The 19,883-nt window shown below is 41.5% G+C and overlaps 3 protein-coding genes across 3 annotated transcripts; 2 read left to right on the forward strand and 1 right to left on the reverse strand.

Moving 5' to 3' along the window:
- The first annotated feature begins 1,682 nt into the window (after window positions 1-1,682).
- Window positions 1,683-7,154, forward strand: LOC125372626. Its single transcript, XM_048383069.1, has 3 exons — window positions 1,683-2,088; window positions 3,139-3,480; window positions 3,880-7,154. The coding sequence occupies exons 1-3, from the start codon at window positions 1,683-1,685 to the stop codon at window positions 7,152-7,154; spliced, it is 4,023 nt and encodes a 1,340-aa protein (XP_048239026.1).
- A 5,680-nt stretch (window positions 7,155-12,834) lies between these two features.
- LOC124136713 lies at window positions 12,835-13,670 on the reverse strand. Its single transcript, XM_046502708.2, has one exon. It carries the CDS (start codon window positions 13,617-13,619, stop codon window positions 12,885-12,887), a length of 735 nt encoding a protein of 244 aa, XP_046358664.2. The 5' UTR covers window positions 13,620-13,670; the 3' UTR covers window positions 12,835-12,884.
- Window positions 13,671-16,753: 3,083 nt separating this feature from the next.
- On the forward strand, window positions 16,754-17,613 carry LOC124136712. The gene has a single exon (XM_046502707.2). The coding sequence runs from the start codon at window positions 16,829-16,831 to the stop codon at window positions 17,561-17,563; it is 735 nt and encodes a 244-aa protein (XP_046358663.2). The 5' UTR covers window positions 16,754-16,828; the 3' UTR covers window positions 17,564-17,613.
- Window positions 17,614-19,883: the final 2,270 nt, after the last annotated feature.

Raw genomic sequence — 19,883 nt, forward strand, 5'->3', positions numbered from 1 at the left:
TTCAACTTTCCAATAGTCAACTTTCCCTTCATGTCGAGCAATACTCTAGCAGCTCCCGTCTTTCACAACTTTTGAGATACAATCGAGTATTTCAATCGAGCGTCATACGACTCTTGGTCAGAAGTTGTTTAATCAAGGTTACAACATTCAAGGCCTCAGTAAAGCTTTCAAAACAGTTTTATGGTGGACATGTGGAGGACATTTCCAAATTTGACAAAAACGATGTCAGTGCAATTCCCTATTTTGACCTGTACCATATGTTCCCGTGTTTTCTCAGGTAAACAATTGACTTGCCTTTACATGTGTTTTTGACGTGTGCCACCGGTGGGGCAGGATACGCTCACCTTTCCACAAACACCTGGTGTCATTACTAATCGATAGTGATTCATAAACACATGCTCATGATATAGTCGGGATCGTACAATCGACTCTGCTTTATGCAGAGATTTATATTTGGTATGAGAAGGGTTTAATCGCTTTATTTTAACAGTATGGGCGTTTAATCACAGTGATAATTGATTTAGGTTATGAAACGTTTAAAAGGTCTTAAAATTAATAACATACATGTAGTTGAGTAACATGTCAATTAGAGATTATACTAGCTGCCCTACATGTAATAGCTGAGTTGACAACATGCACATGAAACGCGTTTCATGTATTTCACTCATTTACTAATCAGCAAGATGTAATTATTAGTTATCAGAGGATTGGCAAGGGAACAATAGGGGAATCAAAGGGTGGAGAGAGGCAATTCACATTTCCCCGGGCAACTGCGGAGGAAAGGAGAACCTGCAATTCAAGAATAGACAGCCATGGAGAAAAGATTGAATACACTTGAGTACAATGAATAAATGGTAACTGGTAACAATGGGTTCAATACAACAGATTGATAACATGGCATTGCATCGATCACAGGCAAGAAATACCTTTTGTACATTCGAACAGATAGGCTGCGGGAATATGTCTGTGAATGTTGCACACAAAGTCGAAGGAACTTCATGTGTTTGCATGTAGTCTTTACCGTAGGTTTGATAGAATAGTTATTCACTATTACTATCATTAATTTGTTTTTAATTGCCACTTGATGAAATGATGACACCTAATGACATATAAAAGTTTTTCCAACCTTATAATTTGTATTTTCACAACCTAAAAGGTTTGATAAATTACGTAATACAGATTGAACAGAAGGAAACAGTTGTTCTTGGTTGGGTTGGTATAGCTCGTCCAAATACACTCGATTAATATGGAAGTGCTCGCCCAAACACACCCGTTGCGCATGTTCCTTTTTGTGGTAAATCTCGTGCGTGTCATGCTGATGTAACGGACCACTACGTTGAACGGGGTAACATGTGGAAGTTGATGTTTATTCGTTGTGGGACGAAGACGTCCTTAGAGCTCCAGTCAGGAGATTGCCTTTGCTAATATTAGAATTAACTTCCATTATCCACTTTATAACAGAAAGTGGTCAATTATTCACTTTAGATGAATATATAGACACATTTGATTTTGGGGCGATTTGGTTAGTGTGGCAATGAAGGTTTGTGTTTCTGTCTTCTGTTTTCGTTTAATTAAAATGTCCGACATGATATGTTTGACTTGTTGTTTACTTAACGGGGAATAACGTGCCTCATTCCCATATGGTAGCAGAGCGTGGTTTCAAAAGGTAAGTCAAATTAATTATGTCGTATCTGCAGGAGGGAGGCTCTGTAAAGAGCAATGAGTCTCTGGCCCAAGAAACAGAAGCGTCTCTGTTAAAACTGGAGAATATTTTGAAACTAAAACAGCAAAAAGCAAATGTTAAATCAACCTTTACAAAAACCAAAAACAAGCTGTACAGCTTATTAGAATCTTCTGACCAACCATCTCGAATAGACATACGAGATGGTATAGATAAAGTAAATGAAAGTCTGGTGAAAGCAATCGATGTAATGACACAACTCACTCTGGCTTTTGCAAAGAATCAGCAAGGTGAAAATGTCGCTAAAACTGAACGAGAGATTAGTCATCTTGAGGATGAAACTAATGCTGTAGTTGAACAGGCACAATTTCATTTAGATAATAGATCAGATGTGACTTCCGTGTCAAGTAGGGGACGCAATAGATTGTCTAGACCTGAACAGGCTGCGGGAAGTGAGCCATGTATTCAGAAAGACATTGGGCATGATGTTCATAGCATACCACATGAACACACACGTGCTTATAAAGAGTCACAGAGTTATGCAATAGGCACTGATCTATGGAAACAACTCAAGCGTGTTTCTATCCCAGTATTTTCTGGTGATGTTAAATGCTATGAAAGTTGGAAAGCTGCATTTCTGACATGCATAGACCAAGCACCAGCAACTGCTGAATACAAGCTATTGCAGCTAAGGCAATATCTTTCTGGTGAGGCTTTGAAAACAGTACAAGCTTTGGGGCATAGTGCTATAGCTTATGACATTGCATTAGAGCGCCTAGAAAGGAAGTATGGTGGTAGGAGGCGTCAAGTAGCGTTACAGTTAGAAGAAGTGACTAATTTGAAGCCTATTCGCCAAGGGAATGCTAGAGATGTTCAAAGATTTGCTGATGTCTTGGACATTGCAGTCGTTAGTCTGAAAGAAGCAGATAGAATAGAAGAGCTTGGTAATGGGTTATTGTATGCCACTTTACAAAAGAAAATGACCGAGTCAATGATCGCACAATACCAAAGATGGCTTCATGACAGAGATAGGCAAGAGTCTGTCGAGACTCTAAGAGAATGGGTACTTCAGGAAGCTGAATACCAAACGATAGCTGCGGAAACAATACATGGTGTTTCTGATAAAAGCAAAAGACTAGAGTTCAAAAGAAAAGAGTCATGCTCATTTGTCAGTGAGCTGAATAGAAAGTCAAAGAGGGAGGTCTTATGCAAGGTTTGTGGTGAACAGCATGTGTTATGGAAATGCAATGTGTTCAAGAATATGAATGTTTCTGAGAGATGGAACACTGCTAAGAAAATGAAAGTATGCTTTCGCTGTCTTGGTGGTAATCATCGTGGCTCACAATGTAGATATGCATATCGCTGTGGGATCAATGGGTGTATGAAAACCCACAATAGACTCTTACATGAGAACATACCCAGAATTGACATTGCACAAGGCAATCTGGATTTTGCAGAAAATAGTTTAGTTGTGGAAAAGGAGGATACTCAGGTAGGTTCTCAAACAAAAGGTCATGACCAGGGCTTTTCTGAAAGAGCACATGCAACTATGCCATTGGAATTTGACCATCCGTTCACAGCACTTCGGACAGTCCCAGTAGTGCTGAAGAATGGAACTAAAAGGATCCGTGTTAACGCATTATTGGATGATGCAAGTACCAGGTCATACATAAATGCTGATGTAGCTTCAGAATTAGGGATGCAGGGGTCAATAGAGAAAATATCTGTGAGTGTCTTGAACGGTAAGAAAGAGACATTTGAGACCAAGCCAGTGGTATTTGGAATTGAGAGTGAAGATGGTAGGGTGGATATGGAAATGACAGCACTGACTACTACTAGGGTCACGGGCGACTTGCAAGTGATTGATTGGCAAAAATGTAGGCACAGATGGAGTCACTTGAAGAACATAAGCTTTCCACATATTGGGCGACGTCCAATTATCGATCTCCTGATAGGTATTGATCATGTGCAATTACATCAGTCATTCGAAGAGGTTTGTGGAGATGTAGGTGATCCTATTGCAAGGAGAACGCCTCTTGGGTGGACATGCATAGGCAATGTAAGCAGTCAGGCAACATCCCAAACACACTGTACATATACATACCACACATACAGCAAAGACAGTGAATTGTGCTCATTGGTGAAGTCATTTTGGGAAATTGAAGAGTTGAAGACTCCTTTCAAACGCCTTATACCAGATGACGAGCAAGCTCTTCACAAAGCACAGGAGACACTAGTGTATATGAATGGCCAATATCAGATTGGTATTCCTTGGAAGAACGTTCCATCATTACCAAATGACTATGCCATGGCATTTCGTAGGCTGCTTAGCACTGAAAAGAAGTTATCCAAAGACCAGGACACGGCACTAGCCTATGACAATATCATCTTGCAGTATCTTGAAAAAGGTTATATCCATAAAGTAGATCATGAGGAATCGAGGGAAGATGTGTGGTATCTTCCTCATTTTCCGATATTGCGCCCAGATAAGACCACAACAAAGGTCCGTATTGTTTTTGATGCTTCGGCAAAGTATCAGGACACATCATTGAATGATGTAATCAGTCCAGGTCCGAAGCTTCATAGTGAGCTCTTTGATGTGCTGATACGGTTCAGGAGAAAACCAGTAGCTCTCATTTGTGATATAGCAGAGATGTTCTTGCAGATCAAAATATCACCGGAAGATAGACCTTACCACAGATTTCTCTGGAGATCTATGAATACAGATATGCCTCCTGAGGTATACGAGTTCAGTCGTCTTGTATTCGGTAACACCTCTTCTCCTTTCTTGGCTCAGTATGTTACCCAGGAACATGCTAAGGCACATCTGGTAGATCTGCCTATGGCTGCAGAAACTGTCATAAAATCCACATACATGGATGACAGTATGGACTCGGTAGAGAATGTGGATGAAGGTATAGAACTGTACAACCAATTAACTCGATTATGGTCCAGTGCTTCAATGCATGCTCGGAAATGGTTGTCCAATTCCCTGAATGTCCTTGATAACATTCCTGAAGGAGATAGGGCTTCTGAAATTGATCTTTGTAAAGGCCATTTACCATCAGTGAAAGCACTTGGGTTAATGTGGGTGGCTGAAAAAGATATGTTCACATTCAAAGTTGGTACATTTCCTGAAGAAGAAACCACTAAAAGAGGTTTTCTCAGGCAAATTGCAAGACTATTTGACCCTCTTGGATTCATAGGACCATTTATAATCACTGCAAAGATTCTGTTACAAGAAATGTGGTTAACAGGACACGATTGGGATGATGAACTGCCTCAGAACCTGCAACAGAAAATAGAAAAATGGTTAGTACAATGGAAAGAAGTACAAGGTGTTCAGGTACCCAGATGTTTGCGCCTTGATGCTGAGGTTTGTTCAGTCTCGATTCATACCTTTGTTGATGCCTCTCAGGATGCATTTGGCACCGTTGTTTACGCCGTCTATACTTACATGGACGGAGAGAAGTCCAGCAGGATCGTTGCTGCAAAGAGTCGTGTAGCTCCGTTGAAAGCCTGTAGCATACCACGCCTTGAACTGACGGCAGCTGTACTTGGCCTCAGACTTGTCTCTGAAGTGGTCAAAGTTCTTCAGATTGAGATTGAAATGGTTACCTTCTGGTCAGATAGTAGGAATGTCTTGTGTTGGATAAGAAACAATAGTCGTACTTTCAAACCGTTTGTTGCCAACAGAGTTGGAGAAATACACAGCACTACAAATCCATCTCAATGGCGACACGTACCATCTGCAGAAAATCCTGCTGATCACTTAACAAGAGGTCTGTCTGTTTCACAACTCATACACAATGAGTTATGGTGGTCTGGTCCTACGTTTTTGCTCAGAGATGAAACTGAATGGCCATCTGATAAAGCATTTTCCCTTGACATGATCAATGATGATGAAAGAAGAACGAGCAATAAGCAGGTTGCTCTAGTTTCAATACAGAAACCTGACCTTGAGACGTGGAGACTTGACCCTTCCAGATTCTCCAGCTGGAGAAAATTGACACGTGTGAATGCTTGGATTTTCAGATTCTTGCATAACTGTTCCATGTCAGATGATTACAAAATGAAAGGTGAACTTACGGTAGAGGAAATAGCAGATTCTGAGTACAGAATCATTGCCGATGCACAGGCGGAAGCATTTTCAATTGAATATGCAACTTTGTTGTCAGGTAAGATGTTGGCTTCCAGTTCCAAACTCCTTACACTTCAGCCACATCTAGATGAAAATGGGGTCATGAGATTGAGTGGACGCTTAGGCAATGCTGAATGTTTGCCACTTGGAGCGCGATTTCCCATAATTCTACCTCGTAGAAGTTGGGTGACAAAGCTCATCATAAAACAGTATCACGAAGATGGTAAACATGTTCTGGGCACAAACCAAACACTGGCTGCAGTGTCATCAAAATACTGGATTATCTCAGCACGAGAAGCAATACGTGAATGGGAAAAAGAATGTGCTCGATGTCATAGGGACAAAGCAAAACCTGCCTATCCAATGATGGCTCCGTTACCAAAAATGAGACTTCGAACATCCTTCCGTGCATTCAGCAAGGCTGCTGTTGACTATGCTGGACCTTTCATAACAGTCCAAGGCAGAGGAAAATCACGTCAGAAACGTTATTTGTGTCTATTCACCTGTTTGACTACAAGAGCTGTTCACCTAGAGATGGCATACAGCTTGGACACCAGCGCATTCCTAAATGCGTTTTACCGAATGGTAAATCGAAGAGGTCTACCACAAGATGTCATATCTGACAATGGAACAAACTTCGTTGGTGCCGTCAAAGAACTCAAGGAACTTCTTCACATGCTGGATCAAGATGCTGTTCGGCGTTCCATGGCCAATCGAGGAGTGAAATGGCACTTCAACCCTCCATACTCGCCGCATTTTGGAGGCGTATTCGAGACGATGATAAAATCGGCTAAGCGTGCTATCTTCGCTATCCTGGGGAATGGTGACGTCACAGATGAGGAATTGGAAACGGGATTCACCGGAGCTGAAGCGCTGATCAACTCGCGCCCTCTGACATATCAGTCGACTCATCCCCAAGATGAGATTCCTCTGACTCCGAATCACTTCCTGCATGGCCAGATTGGAGGAATGTTTGCTCCGGAATCCGTAGACACAACCGATTATCACCCCAAAAAACGCTGGAGACGTATTCAGGAACTAATGAGACACTTTTGGAAGCGTTGGATGAAGGAATGGCTCCCAGGCCTGAACCCAAGACGGAAATGGCGAACTCCAAGCAGAGACCTGTGTATCGATGATGTTGTGCTGGTGATATCTCCTGACACTCCACGGGGACAGTGGCCACTTGGTAGAATTGTCAAGACATACCCAGGAAGAGATGGACATGTGCGTGTGGTGGATGTACGGATCGGACAATCAGTGATTACTAGAGCAGCAAACAAGATTTGTCCACTGGAGTGGTCAACTGTGAACTGTGATCCGGGATTGTGACTTCGGATATTGTGACTTTGGATATTGTGACTTTGGATATTGTGACTTTGGATAATATGACTTCATCAACTGACGTCGTGAACAGTGACTTTGTGAAACTGAAATGTGTTGTGAACTGTGACTCTTGAACTGTGACATTGTAAAATGTGATAAGAGCATTCATGGATATTCAAGGACTAATGGATTGTAATAATTTCAATCATTTTGTAAGTATGGTACAGTTTTATTTCAATTCATTGCAAAAGCTAGAAGTGTTAGTATTGTGATGATTTTGTATTTATTGTGTTGCCAGGAATCTGTCAAGGAGGGGGGTATGAACAGAAGGAAACAGTTGTTCTTGGTTGGGTTGGTATAGCTCGTCCAAATACACTCGATTAATATGGAAGTGCTCGCCCAAACACACCCGTTGCGCATGTTCCTTTTTGTGGTAAATCTCGTGCGTGTCATGCTGATGTAACGGACCACTACGTTGAACGGGGTAACATGTGGAAGTTGATGTTTATTCGTTGTGGGACGAAGACGTCCTTAGAGCTCCAGTCAGGAGATTGCCTTTGCTAATATTAGAATTAACTTCCATTATCCACTTTATAACAGAAAGTGGTCAATTATTCACTTTAGATGAATATATAGACACATTTGATTTTGGGGCGATTTGGTTAGTGTGGCAATGAAGGTTTGTGTTTCTGTCTTCTGTTTTCGTTTAATTAAAATGTCCGACATGATATGTTTGACTTGTTGTTTACTTAACGGGGAATAACGTGCCTCATTCCCACAGATATTTATTTTCTATGGTGTCTTTTTCGAATTATGGTGAAATGTCACAAAAGTCAAGCAAATCTAATTCAACTTTTCTGGAAAGTTCCCTGTTCCTAGTTAGTTGGATATCCTATATATCCCATATATATAAGACGTTTTATGCTACATTTATAACTTCATGACTAGTGACTAGTGACCAATATGTCAGAATAACCATTTTATTGGGATAAATAGGGTTGCTTAAGTGTAAGTCAACTTTGGCAAATGCATTAAATGTGTGGTACATAAATTGTATATTCAACTGTTTACAAATACCTTATTTGTAATAAAAGTCATGAGAACATGTTTTATGTTACACAACATTGATAACAATGTGTCCAATGATTGAAGAGTTTGGCGCGAAGGCTGTATATTTCACTAAAACGGGCTTTCAAAATGAAAAGTTTACTTCGGACATGGAGAACATGTTAAGCAAAATATAATACTGATCAAATGTTACGTAGATTTGACACTTCAGTGCTAGACTGATGGACTGACATGCTGACGAACGGACGGACACACATCGACGATGTTAAGGTGAGCTGAAAATAAGTTCTCAGAATAGATTGAGAAAATCATTTCTTATACATGTGAAGGGGGCCCCTTGCTACGATAACGCACCATAAAATCACTTGAGTTTAAGTGGTTTCATTCATCCGAATGGTATATTATAAATAACGATTATGAAGTTTCATCTACTAACAATTCTTAAATGTCAACTAAAGAATCCATAACGGCGATCTATGGTAGAGATTGCTATTTCGTAAGTGATTTCCTCAAATCAGCTTTCAGGGATTTTCGATTAACGATGTTTTAGGGCAGGGATGTCAAAAGTCTTCAAACTTCCTACAAATCGGTCACTGACTTGACCTCAGTGTTATGGAATGATTAAGGCGATAATCCAGCTTTTGAGAATATGAAGTAGTTGGACGCACTGCAAAGTGCAGACTGTTGAAATGTGAAATAACCTGATTAGTCAGATAAAGAACATCTTTTTACACAGGGCGACATAAAAAGCGACCTTTCACATGTTGAGATTAATGTTCGAGTATCACTAAAAATAGGTCGCCAAACCTTCCCGAAGTAATTGCAGAAGAAAATACCAAATCGAAAGAGTAATGTTATCTTTGCTGCAGTCAGTTATCAGGACTAATGATTAATTTTTTTTACGCTTGTGATGAATGAGCACCTTCACGGGAGTAATCAATAATCAGCTTCTTATCAGTCCATGTGATGTAATATTTTTGTGCACGACTACAATTCATATACGGGTGTATCGCTAGTTCCTATGATTTTTTGCAAGCCTTTTACCTGTTTCAAATAGAAGGAACTGCCTCGACGTTTCTACGTAAAGCGAAAGCGATCTCCTCGACTCGAAAGTAAATTAAAACCCATTGTTTGTTACATTTTTTTCTGTTATAACAGCACTGCGATATTCACACAGGATTAAAGCTGTTGATAAAACGGTTCATGACCAGAAGATGTTTGAAGGGGATCATATACTATTTGTCATTTCTGATTCTGACACTTCCAAGGAGGGTTGACTAAATCCTCTGACCATTATTTCTGTCAATCTTATTGTGATTTTCGCGATTTCATTCATTGTTTTTGTGTGAACTAGTGATACTGCGTCGGCAACGCGAAACAGGCAGAAGTCAGTGTTCAGTGGCCAATACGTTCAGTGTTTCACAGTCTGTGGCAGACCATAGAACACGTGCCAATAAAACCAAAATGTTGAAGATCGATCCCGTTCAAGGCGTTCCAGATCAAGGACAAGAGTACAGGGTCGATTGATTCGAAATGAGGCTCTACGAAGACGAGCTCACACGACGAATCAATCTTTGCAACTTTCATATTTCCAGACTTCTGGAGTACGGGGCAGACGATTAGAAATCGTCTACATGCAACTCATCTCCAAGCTCATCTTGTGCCGTCCCTTACAAATCGTATATTGCTAACAGACGTCAATGGTGCAAACAAAACTTGGGTAATCGTAGCTGGTCACGTATCATGGTTTTTAGATGAGTCAGGATTCACTTTGCACGTAGTCGTGTCTGACAACGTCGACTTGAACGTCACCTCCAGCAGTACAACATCCATAGAATGCAATGACCAGCAATGAGCCAAGACCTTTCCTTCATTGAACACATCTGGGACACGATAGGGACACGTGTGCGTCAACGTCATATGCCGCCGACCACGTTGGCTGAACTTGGCAAGACGTTGTAAGAGGAGTATGACAGACTCCCTCAAATCGCCATTAGGAGACTCATAAGCAGTTTGCCTCGTCGAGTGAATGAACCATGGCGGTATAACGCACTACTGATCCAAAAACGTCAGGTTTGAAATTCCCCATCTTACTCCTGTTGTCCTTCAAGATCGTTGGTGGCCATCACATCAACTGTCATACTTCACTACCAGTTGTAGTGTGTTCCCCATTCGTTCATTATTGTCATACAGCTATTTCTAGAAACTAATATCTCTTATATTTTTGAAAATTGTATCTTATTTCAGAGTATCCTCTACTTTTGTAAATATACCTACTCCATGGCATGCTTCTGTGTGCATGATACACCATACACTATTTTAAACCATGAACAATTTCTAGGTATAACAAAATCTGAGAAAAACCAAAAAGATCAATATTGTAACTAATTACTTGTAAAGTATCTGTTTGTTCAAATGAAACATTATTTTAAGAAACACTTGAATGATATTAATACCTGAGGGATCAGCTTACATAACTTCTTAAAGTCTGCTAAGGCTCTACACTTTAAAAGGTAATACGTCAAATTGTGTGCATCTGTTGAAATAGCCAAAGACAATATTGCGTGAAGACATGTTTAATGAACAAAAAACCGTTGACATTTCTCATACAATGCCAACAAACAACATGTGACCAATAATCAGTCAGATTACCCTTCAAAATGAAAGTACATCTGACAATAGCTGAAAAATCACGAAAACAAATTCATTGTCCTAATAAATAACTCTCAATAGCGTGTATGTGATCCACGTGTTGCGTTCACAGCATGCCAGCCTCGTCTCATGCTCCACATAAGTGTCTGAACGGTTGCCAAGGGAAGATCTATTCCATTCTTCAGGAAGAGCATTGACAAGTTCCTGTATAGTTGCCGGAAGGATAGGGCGTCAGGAAAGGGCGACATGCAGCTCATGCCACATGCATTAGTTATCGTCCATGAGGAAAAAATCCGGTCCAATTGCATACGGTCTCACCTACACATCCAGAATGTCATCCCAAATCATGCTTGAGCCCCTTCCATAGCGGTCATTTCGAATCCTGAAATGTTACCTCCTTGTCTAAGCCACACTCGGGCACGACGACCTGTGAAGTCTAGACAGTCTCGATTAATCTGTGAAAAGTACTGGAGCCCAGTCCTGTCCTGGTCTCTCCAATTGACTTGATCTTCAGCCCAATCCAAGCGTGCCTTCCTGTAATGTGGGGTCAGTGGAATGCGAATGCATGCCCTCCGTGACTGGAAACGGATTCGATGACGCACTGAGTAGAAACGTTAATACAGGTCGTGTCTGGGTGTGGTGGCAGTCACAAAGTGATGACGTCTAGCTGCTATCAGGAGAAACCTGTCTTCCCGTTGTGTGGCGGACCACATACATGTCGCCTTGTTCAATGTTGTACTACTGCAAGTCAGTTGTCAGTATGAATTCACTTTGCCTTGTCGGTTGTTGTCAGTACCCATTACATTTTGTATTATATATGTGATCATTACATTGTGCATTGGAAACTCGTGGCATTGTGATTTGGTGTATGTACTCATTGCATTGCTGTATGAATGTACTGCATTGTTGCCCGTTAAGATCCGGGGTGGAATAGGTCTTCAGCAACCCATGATTGCCGTAAAAGGCTACTATGCTTGTCGTAAGAGGTGACTAACGGGATCGGGTGGTCAGGCTCGCTGATCTAATGGATGCATACCATCGTATCCCAATTCTGTAGATCGTTGCTCATGATGTAAATCACTGGACTGCCTGGTCCAGACTCGTTTATTAACAGACCGCCGTCGTATAGCTGGAATAGTGCTGAGTGCGCCGTTATACAACAAACAAACAAACAGTACGCAATGCATTGTCAATTGCTGTATGTACCATTGCATTCAGCACTGATGTATGATTTGTACTGCTTGCATTGTGGAGTGATGTTTGTCCATGGCACTGTATGTTTTCCTGATACTAGAATCTAATTACTTGGTTTGTATCCCGAAGTCAGCCATATTGAATGTGTGTCAATACTGGCAATAATGTAAGGGTTCGGCACCATGTGAGCAAGTGGTTGGTACGCATTTCAAACGATGACACTCCCTTGGTTAGTCAGGTCAGCATCCTAATCTTACCACGTTGCACCGTCAAGTGTTACCCATCCCCGACAACTGTTACAAACTGTCTCCCAGATACTGGCTTCTAATCCCCCACCTCGACTGATGTAGCAGGACTATGTTTACCTTTAAGTTTTCGCCATCATTTGACCAAATACATCGTAGAGATGAATGCCTTACATTAAGCCGGATATGTTAGTGACATATTCAAAGACTGAAAGGTTAACACACCTGGACGTCATATCTATTTCACACATCATATAACAATACTGAGTACATGTATATGACACCTATATCACAACCATGACATTTACACAGATGGTACCAGGAGCGCGGGACTTTCTTACCTTATGTCATCACTGTGCCCATGGATACCGATATTGATATCCTTGAAAGAAGGTTCATGATGGATATCCCAAACTTATATAAATTGTCGTTTGTGATCATATGTAACACCATGTTACAGTGTACGTTTACATACATGTGCGTCGTGTATAACATATATCAAAAGATAAATAATACAAAAACGAAAGTAAACTTGCATGTTCTTTTTTATTTTAAACAGGCATACCCCTCGTATGCATTACATTGAATAGTAGTAGCAATAGTTGATGCCAAAGTTGGTACCATCCCCGATTTGGAATGGAGTAGATCCAACTCTGGCATTCTGGTTGTTGGTGTCTTCATCATCCCACATCTTCGTCTCCACTGTCACCGACATCCCAGCGACGCTCTGACACACGCCTGTCTTCATCAGGAGGTAGAAGGGGGCAGATGTTGGCAAGGCTATCTCTTGAGCTGGAGCAGCATCCTCTCGGCAACAATAAAACAGCTTGGTGTCTTTGTTGAACTCACCATCGGGGAGGGTGCTCTGGTCTGAGACATGGTTCATGTTGTAGTTGTTCTCATCATCCCAAAGAAGGGAACCTTCCTGGAAACCCCCTGGGCAGACGCCGTTCTTCCTCAAGATGCAGTAGGTACCGGCAGGCCAACTCACAGTTCTGGCAGCGGTGCCCTCCATGATGCAGTAAGTATTCAAATAACCGTCTTTCTTCTTAATGCCGCTCATGTTTGAGGTGTTCCAGGTATTTCCGTTGTAATAATCTTCAGTGTCTTGATAGAATGATCCATCCTTCCACTCACTACCAGGACAGCCACCAACGGGTTGAGGAAGAGCAAAGGATCCTTCAGGCCATGTTGTAGAAATTTGTATTGTAGTCGGGGCTTCAGTGTTTGAAGTAGGGGTTTCTGTCGTGTGTCCACAGTCTCGGGCATAGGAGACAGCCAGAACAGCGGCCAGCAGGAGAAGGACGTTCATGGTTGTTATGACGGCGTGAGCTTAGAACCAGGCTGTGAGACTCACTGAAAGGTTAGTGATGACGATAGAGAAATGTAGACATATATACACTACAGTGATGTCAATATGACGCAATCAGCAGGTGCGTGTTTACAGCATAATGAAACTTGGAAATTACTGTCAATCAATATTCATCCTCAGGGTATGACGGGGTGTTTATTATATCATTCGAATACATAGATTGCCTGTTGCCAAAACTAATTAAATACTAAGATAAGTATTGCCCGAGGATATTTATTTTAAAACGCAGATGAGATCGGTCGATACATAATAATTGCCAAACGGAGTCTCGCAAGTGCATACCTTACATTGGGAGAACCATATGCAAATGTTGAACAAACATACAACTGTACAGGACTACAACCGTAACGTTGATGACATACATGTATTATTCTTATTCTCTTTTCACGGACTTCTATGTGTTACTTAGGTCAGTTACCATGTATCAAATGAGCTCGTAACCCTCATAGCACCTTCACGTGTGTGCTCAAAATCATTTTCTACGCTGATATTTCCGGGTATTTTTAGTTATAGTTTAGAACTGATCGGCAATAAACCCGCACGACAGTATATATTTCCACGTCGGGTGAGTGGTACAGTTTGTTTTACAAGGCATAGTAGATATAACATTTAATGTACATGGGTACATTTTCAAGCAGCTACTTGTAGTTGTTGATAGCGATTGGTAAATCTTATGGAAACATAACATTTTCAAAATTCGTTATACAAATCACATATGATTACATATAATGCTCATCTACGTCTACATTGAGGTTACAGAGGAAAGCAATGGTGTTGTTGCATGAACGTTGTCATTGCACAACCTGACATCACAGTATCATCTCCGACGTAGGAGTAGTGATGTCCATACATTATTCATGTTAATGGTGCACAAATATGTTGAAAATGTACATTACAATGTAAACAAACATGAACAACTTTTGAGTTTGGTTGCCAGTTTTCCTAGAAACAATCTTCAAACCTTTGGGTTACCAGAGATACCAAATTGTGTTTATTCTCAACTACTTGCTCAAGTCATGCACACCCAAAGTCAAATCTAACTATATAACGTAAACGAATGTGATAAGTGTACCCCAGTTCATTTTAGTTCTGATGTGGCGCCTCAGATGACTGGATCACTTTAGTACCGAAAGGCCAAATGTATAATAATGATTTCTATCTAATTCACATAATAAATTTTATAATGACACACATACCAGCTTCCTCGTAAATTAAGGGCATTAATACACAAACACCATTTTATCTCATGGTGGTATATTGAAGACATCTGTTATAGTTAATATTTCAATTTATTTTTTACAACATTGTGAAGCATTAATCAGTTTTTTAGTGGGAGCTAAATAGTGCTCGTGCTTACTTACAAGCCCTCAAACTCCATGCTGAAACTCTTTGAGCGTATCTTGTGAACCATTCAAGAGACAAGTGAAGGTAATCATCGTAGGTGTTTTTTCCGTTTGTTAACGATAAGTACACAAGCTCAACCAGCTATCAAACATTATTTTGAGTTCAGAATATCTGCCCACCTAGACATTTAATCCCTTATAACAATAAAACAAAAAAACATTGCACATCAAAGGATTTACAGAAATCCCAAAGGTCCACTTTATGGGAAGACCTCCCATTCACACCCATGGTTCAACACACACTAACGAGATAAACCTCCCATTGCGTGTCACTGGACAGTTTAACACTACCGCCTGATACACATGACTGTCTCAACACATGGTTTGGATGTCACTCATAATCCCCAGTATTGAAGTAATCAATGTATATCTAAGGTAGCTCTGAAAAGACCTCTGATGTGTTACGTTATATGTATTTGCCGTGCAATAAGGATATGGTACAGTTGTTTAAGTGACACACTTGGCCGGATTGCCTCGATTGGTATCCGTGGGTTTCTATGATGTTGTAAACATCTAAGACCTGCACCAATTTGTGATTTCCTCCCACATCAGATCACGCTAAACTGACACACAGTGGCATGCCTTTTTAAATCCTTTGCGTTTTTTGACACATTGACATAATTGTCACATATTTTGTATTAAATTGACGTGACACACAGAAATCTGTATCAACTGTGTGTATGTATTTAGCCTACAACGATGTGAAATGAAAAAAGTCTCCATCAACGATTTCAAGTGACATTCAGTCAGGTGTGTTTGTATTACTAAGGAACGCAGCAAGAGTGCTATGCACGTGCATGCAATGTTACTACAAAACAGTGAGTGCATCCTGCCCTATCGTCAAAATAGGGCATTGCACCGGACAGCATGTCCGTCACTGATGCGTCAAACAAGGAATCAGATCACGGTGATTGTTGTCAGTCTTTGTTCTTCGTTAGTTTATGATGGAACTAAATCAAACTATATAATATATATTTATATGTAATGTAAATAAGGGCATTATCGAGAAATCCCAAGTTTGCGAAATGCCGAAATGCCTATCACAGTAGGCAAAAGCGTATTAATTGAGCACCTGTCTATGTTAGCCAACCACTTCCCCTCCACGTAAAGATCCGGGGTAGAAGAGTTCTTCAGCAACCCATGCTTGCCGTAAAAGGCGACTATGCTTGTCGTAAGTTGTAAGCTTGTCGACTTGGTTGATGCATGTCATCGTATCCCATTGGCATGGATCATGGTCATGATGTCAATAACAGAATGGTTTGGTCCAGACTCGATTATTTACAGACCGCCGTCATACAGCTGGAATATTGCTGAGTGCAAACAAACAAACAAAACCTTCCCCTTCAAGAAAATTAAATGGTTGCTCCCTTTCTGTGTTGAGTTTTGTGTACATTTGGATTTACTGATCATTAGCACAACCGAGTTAAAAGACGTATAAAGACCATATGCATGTTTCTGCAACTTGAAGTATGTCAGTCACTGTAGGACAGATTGAATTACGCTTAGAGGCAGAAGTTAAGATAACATCATTGAATATGCATACATATGCATGTTATCTTCGGATCAACAATTAGGGTGGCGGCCTCGAGCCATGAAAGCTGTGATTGGTCGAACGAACCTTAAACCTATTGATGTCCATGTAGTTGAGAGGTATTTAAGCGTTAAGTCGTCTTTCAACATCACTCCACTCTCACTGAGTTTACTAGTCAGGGTTTTATCTCACACCGTCACGACCTCCTCACTACCATGAACGTCCTTCTCATGCTGGCCGCTGTTCTGACTGTCTCCTATGCCCGAGACTGTGGACACACGACAGAAACCCCTACTTCAAACACTGAAGCCCCTACTACAATACAAATTTCTACAACATGGCCTGAAGGATCCTTTGCTCTTCCTCAACCCGTTGGTGGCTGTCCTGGTAGTGAGTGGAAGGATGGATCATTCTATCAAGACACTGAAGATTATTACAACGGAAATACCTGGAACACCACAAACATGAGCGGCATTAAGAAGAAAGACGGTTATTTGAATACTTACTGCATCATGGAGGGCACCACTGCCAGAACTGTGAGTTGGCCTGCCGGTACCTACTGCATCTTGAGGAAGAACGGCGTCTGCCCAGGGGGTTTCCAGGAAGGTTCCCTTCTTTGGGATGATGAGAACAACTACAACATGAATCATGTCACAGACCAGAGCACCCTCCCCGATGGTGAGTTCAACAAAGACACCAAGTTGTTTTATTGTTGCCGAGAGGATGCTGCTCCAGCTCAAGAGATAGCCTTGCCTACATCTGCCTCCTTCTACCTCCTGATGAAGACAGGCGTGTGTCAGAGCGTCGCTGGGATGTCGGTGACAGTGGAGACGAAGATGTGGGATGATGAAGACACCAACAACCAGAATGCCAGAGTTGGATCTACTCCATTCCAAATCGGGGATGGTACCAACTTTGGCATCAACTATTGCTACTATTATTCCATGTAATGCATACGAGGGGTATGCCTGTTTAAAATAAAAAAGAACATGCAAGTTTACTTTCGTTTTTTGTATTATTTATCTTATGATATATTTTTTTACGACGCCCATGTATGTAAACGTACACTGTAACACGGTGTTACATACGATCACAAACGATGATCACAAACGACAATGCATATACGTTTGGGATATCCATCATGAACCTTCTCTCAAGATAGCCTTGCCTACATCTGCCCCCTTCTACCTCCTGATGAAGACTGGCGTGCGTCAGAAAGTCGCTGGGATGTCGGTGACAGTGGAGACGATGTTATGGGATGATGAAGACACCAACAACCACAGAGAAGGATCCACTCCCATTCAAACTGGAAGTCCTGCCAACATTCATCTCAACTACTGCTACTACTTTCCTACAACACTGTAAATTGTTCAAGAATGTAGCCAAAAGCCTTGGAGTTGGATCAACTCCGTTCCAAATTTGGGATCTTACCAACTTAGGCATCAACTATTGCTGCTACTATTCAATGTAATGCATATGAGGGGTATGCCTATTCAGAATAAAAAAGAACATGCAAGATTACTTTCGTCTGTGTAATATTTATCCTATGATATATGTTATATATCACGTCTATGTATGTGAACGAGCTGTACATGCACTGTATCATGAGTGAGTGAGTAAGTGAGTGAGTATGGTTTTACGCCGCTTTTAGCAATATTCCAGCAATATCACGGCGGGGGACACCAGAAATGGGCTTCACACATTGTACCCATGTCGGGAATCGAACCCGGGTCTTCGGCGTGACGAGCGAATGCTTTGACCACTGGGCTACCCGACCGCCCCCTCACTGTATCATGATGTTATATATGATGTATATGTATCACAAACGACAATGCATGTACATTCTGGATATTCATTAACAAACAAATTGAAAGTGGGGAGTATATGAGCCTTTCTCACGAATATCTATACTGAACAACAAAAGTTCCTGTGACATTGAATAAGATCTAATGCAAAGTTGTTGTTTTTTACCAAATCTGAAACAATTTCGGTTTGCAAAAGAACAAAGACTCCTGTAAGTATTCAAATGGTTTAATTTGCCATACTGACTTAAGATAATGCGTGATTTCATAAAAAAAACATGAACATGCCAAAATGTCGATTTACAAATCAATGGCGTGTGTGTCCACCTCTGGTTGCGATGCAAGCAACACATCTTCGTCTCATGGAATGGACCAGGCATCGCACAATGTCCTGTGGGATATCTGTCCATATCTGCTGGAGAATGTTTCGAAGTTCCTGGAGTGTCTGACGAACAAGTGGTTGACGTCGAAGGCGCCGATCCATCTCATCCAACATGTGCTCGATTGGTGAGAGATCGGGGGAGCGAGCCGGCCAGGGGATGACATTCACGTTGTTTTGTTGCAGAGAATCCTAAACAGGTCGAGCAATATGAGGCCGGGCGTTGTCATGTTGAAAGGTAATGCCTGGGCCATGACGACGCAAAAACGGTGAAACAACAGGGCCAATGATCTCGTCGCGGTAGCGCTGTCCATTGAGATTCCCCTCTACCACTATCAAACGGGTCCTCTGTCTTGCTGTAATCCCACCCCATACCATAACGCTGCCGCCCCCGAACCGATCTTCTTCCATGACACAATGATTGACGTAACGTTCACCTCGACGTCGGTACACTAGAATCCGTCCATCGCTGTGGCTGAGGCGAAAACGAAACTTGTCCCCACTGCATGGCCGTCCACGCTGTCTTCACCACTGAAGACGTGCTTGACGGTGGCTTCCTGTCAAAATGGGACGTCTGGCGGGTCTTCTGGCGACAATCCCTGCACATCTGAGGCGACGACGTACGGTTTGTGAAGATATTCGTCGAAGGCCAGGGATGCTTCTTGCAGTCACTGTTGCTGACTGGAATCGATTTCGTAGGTGTGTTGTTCGAATCTAGTTGTCTTGTCGATTATTGGTTACGCGTGGCCTGCCACTCCGAGGATGGTCTCTGACTGCATTCGTCTGTTGCCAACGTTGCCATAAACACCAAATGTTGTTTCTGTGGACGTTAAATTGTCAACGTTGTCATTGCACAACCTGAGATCACAGTATCATCTCCGACGTAGGACTAGTGATGTCCATACATTCTTCATGTTAATGGTGCACAAATATGTTGAAAATGTACATTACAATGTAAACAAACATGAACAACTTTTGAGTTTGGTTGCCAGTTTTCCTAGAAACAATCTTCAAACCTTTGGGATACCAGAGATACCAAATTGTGTTTATTCTCAACTCCTTGCTCAAGTCATGCACACCCAAAGTCAA

The sequence above is a fragment of the Haliotis rufescens genome, unplaced genomic scaffold, assembly GCF_023055435.1.
Source record: "Haliotis rufescens isolate VD_foot unplaced genomic scaffold, xgHalRufe1.0.p SCAF_1, whole genome shotgun sequence".
Classification (NCBI taxonomy): Eukaryota; Metazoa; Mollusca; class Gastropoda; order Lepetellida; family Haliotidae; genus Haliotis; species Haliotis rufescens.

What these genes read in the sequence shown, in the direction of transcription:
- LOC125372626 (XM_048383069.1), top strand. Translation starts at nt 1,683, where the DNA reads ATGTCGTATCTGCAGGAGGGAGGCTCTGTAAAGAGCAATGAGTCTCTG. An exon ending in AGATGTGACTTCCGTGTCAA is followed by an intron (nt 2,089 to 3,138) that starts GTAGGGGACGCA and finishes TGGATTTTGCAG; the next exon opens with AAAATAGTTTAGTTGTGGAA. An exon ending in TGGAATTGAGAGTGAAGATG is followed by an intron (nt 3,481 to 3,879) that starts GTAGGGTGGATA and finishes GCCTTATACCAG; the next exon opens with ATGACGAGCAAGCTCTTCAC.
- LOC124136713 (XM_046502708.2), bottom strand. Translation starts at nt 13,619, where the DNA reads ATGAACGTCCTTCTCCTGCTGGCCGCTGTTCTGGCTGTCTCCTATGCC.
- LOC124136712 (XM_046502707.2), top strand. Translation starts at nt 16,829, where the DNA reads ATGAACGTCCTTCTCATGCTGGCCGCTGTTCTGACTGTCTCCTATGCC.